Source organism: Trachymyrmex cornetzi, unplaced genomic scaffold (assembly GCF_001594075.2).
Source record: "Trachymyrmex cornetzi isolate Tcor2-1 unplaced genomic scaffold, Tcor1.1 scaffold2364, whole genome shotgun sequence".
NCBI lineage: Eukaryota > Metazoa > Arthropoda > Insecta > Hymenoptera > Formicidae > Trachymyrmex > Trachymyrmex cornetzi.
In genome coordinates, this window is record NW_017297023.1 from 1 (window position 1) to 1,101 (window position 1,101).

At 34.9% G+C, this 1,101-nt stretch overlaps 1 protein-coding gene across 1 annotated transcript; it reads left to right on the plus strand.

Annotated features, from left to right (window-relative positions):
• Nucleotides 1–630: 630 nt before the first annotated feature.
• Nucleotides 631–1,075, plus strand: LOC108761020 (alanine aminotransferase 1-like; the record flags this gene model as incomplete). The annotated part of the gene is made up of 1 exon (XM_018507334.1): nucleotides 631–1,075. A coding segment is annotated over one exon (445 nt), but the record flags the coding sequence as incomplete, so codon positions are not given.
• Between the last annotated feature and the right edge of the window lie 26 nt (nucleotides 1,076–1,101).

Here is a 1,101-nt window from a genome sequence, read left to right on the forward strand (position 1 = left end):
CTACGCTACTCCGTAAACACAAAGTTACATGTTGCAACGTTACTTTCCTAGTTTATTTCTTCTATCATAATAATGAATAGTATTTTATACGAATAATACATATTTATATCTTAGATCAATCATTTTTACATACACGATGCACGTTATACAAAATTGAAATTGGTATTTTAAACTTTGGTATTTTGGACAGACTGATAATTTGGACAGCTGTTAACCCTACTAAAAAAAATCACATCACAAAGTTGTATAACGAAATCATGTAATTAAGACAAGTAAATTACGTAACGAATTGTTCCAAATCATTATGTGATTTATTTAAATGACGTTATTTGAAAAGTCACATGATGATACGTTTTTTCTTCTCTATTTCTATAATTCAATTTTTCAAAATTTGGTAACTATAAAATCACATAATGGATGAAATTATTTCTAATGTCATGTGATTTTTCAAATAACGTGATTTTTAAAAATCACATACTGATTTGAAACAATTCGTTATGTGATTTATCTGTCTTAATTACATGATTTCATTGTAATTAATTATTGATCAACTTTGTGACATGATTATTTTGAGTAGGGAATGCTATACTTTGTCTTCTTTTATCTCATGCATGTATAATTTTTTCCCAGTCATTCCTGAATCTATTCAACGAAAGGATCGACGACAAACCATCCGGCGTGTTGATCCCAATTCCTCAGTATCCTCTATACTCGGCGACTCTGGCGGAGTTTGGTCTCGCTCAGATTGGATACTATCTGGATGAGGACAACAAATGGTCGCTAGAAGTCGGCGAGCTGGAACGAGCATTAAGAAAGGTCAAGGATACATGTAATCCTCGTGTGCTGGTGGTGATCAATCCCGGTAATCCGACCGGCCAAGTATTGACTCGCAAGAACATCGAAAATGTCATTCGCTTCGCCCATAAACATCACCTGTTTTTGTTGGCCGACGAAGTCTATCAGTATAACATATACGACAAAGATAGCGCATTCCATTCATTCAAGAAGGTCATAACAGAGATGGGCGAACCGTATTCCAAGATGGAACTTGCATCGTTTATGTCCATCTCGAAAGGTGCGCGAAAAAGAGTTCGGGAATCG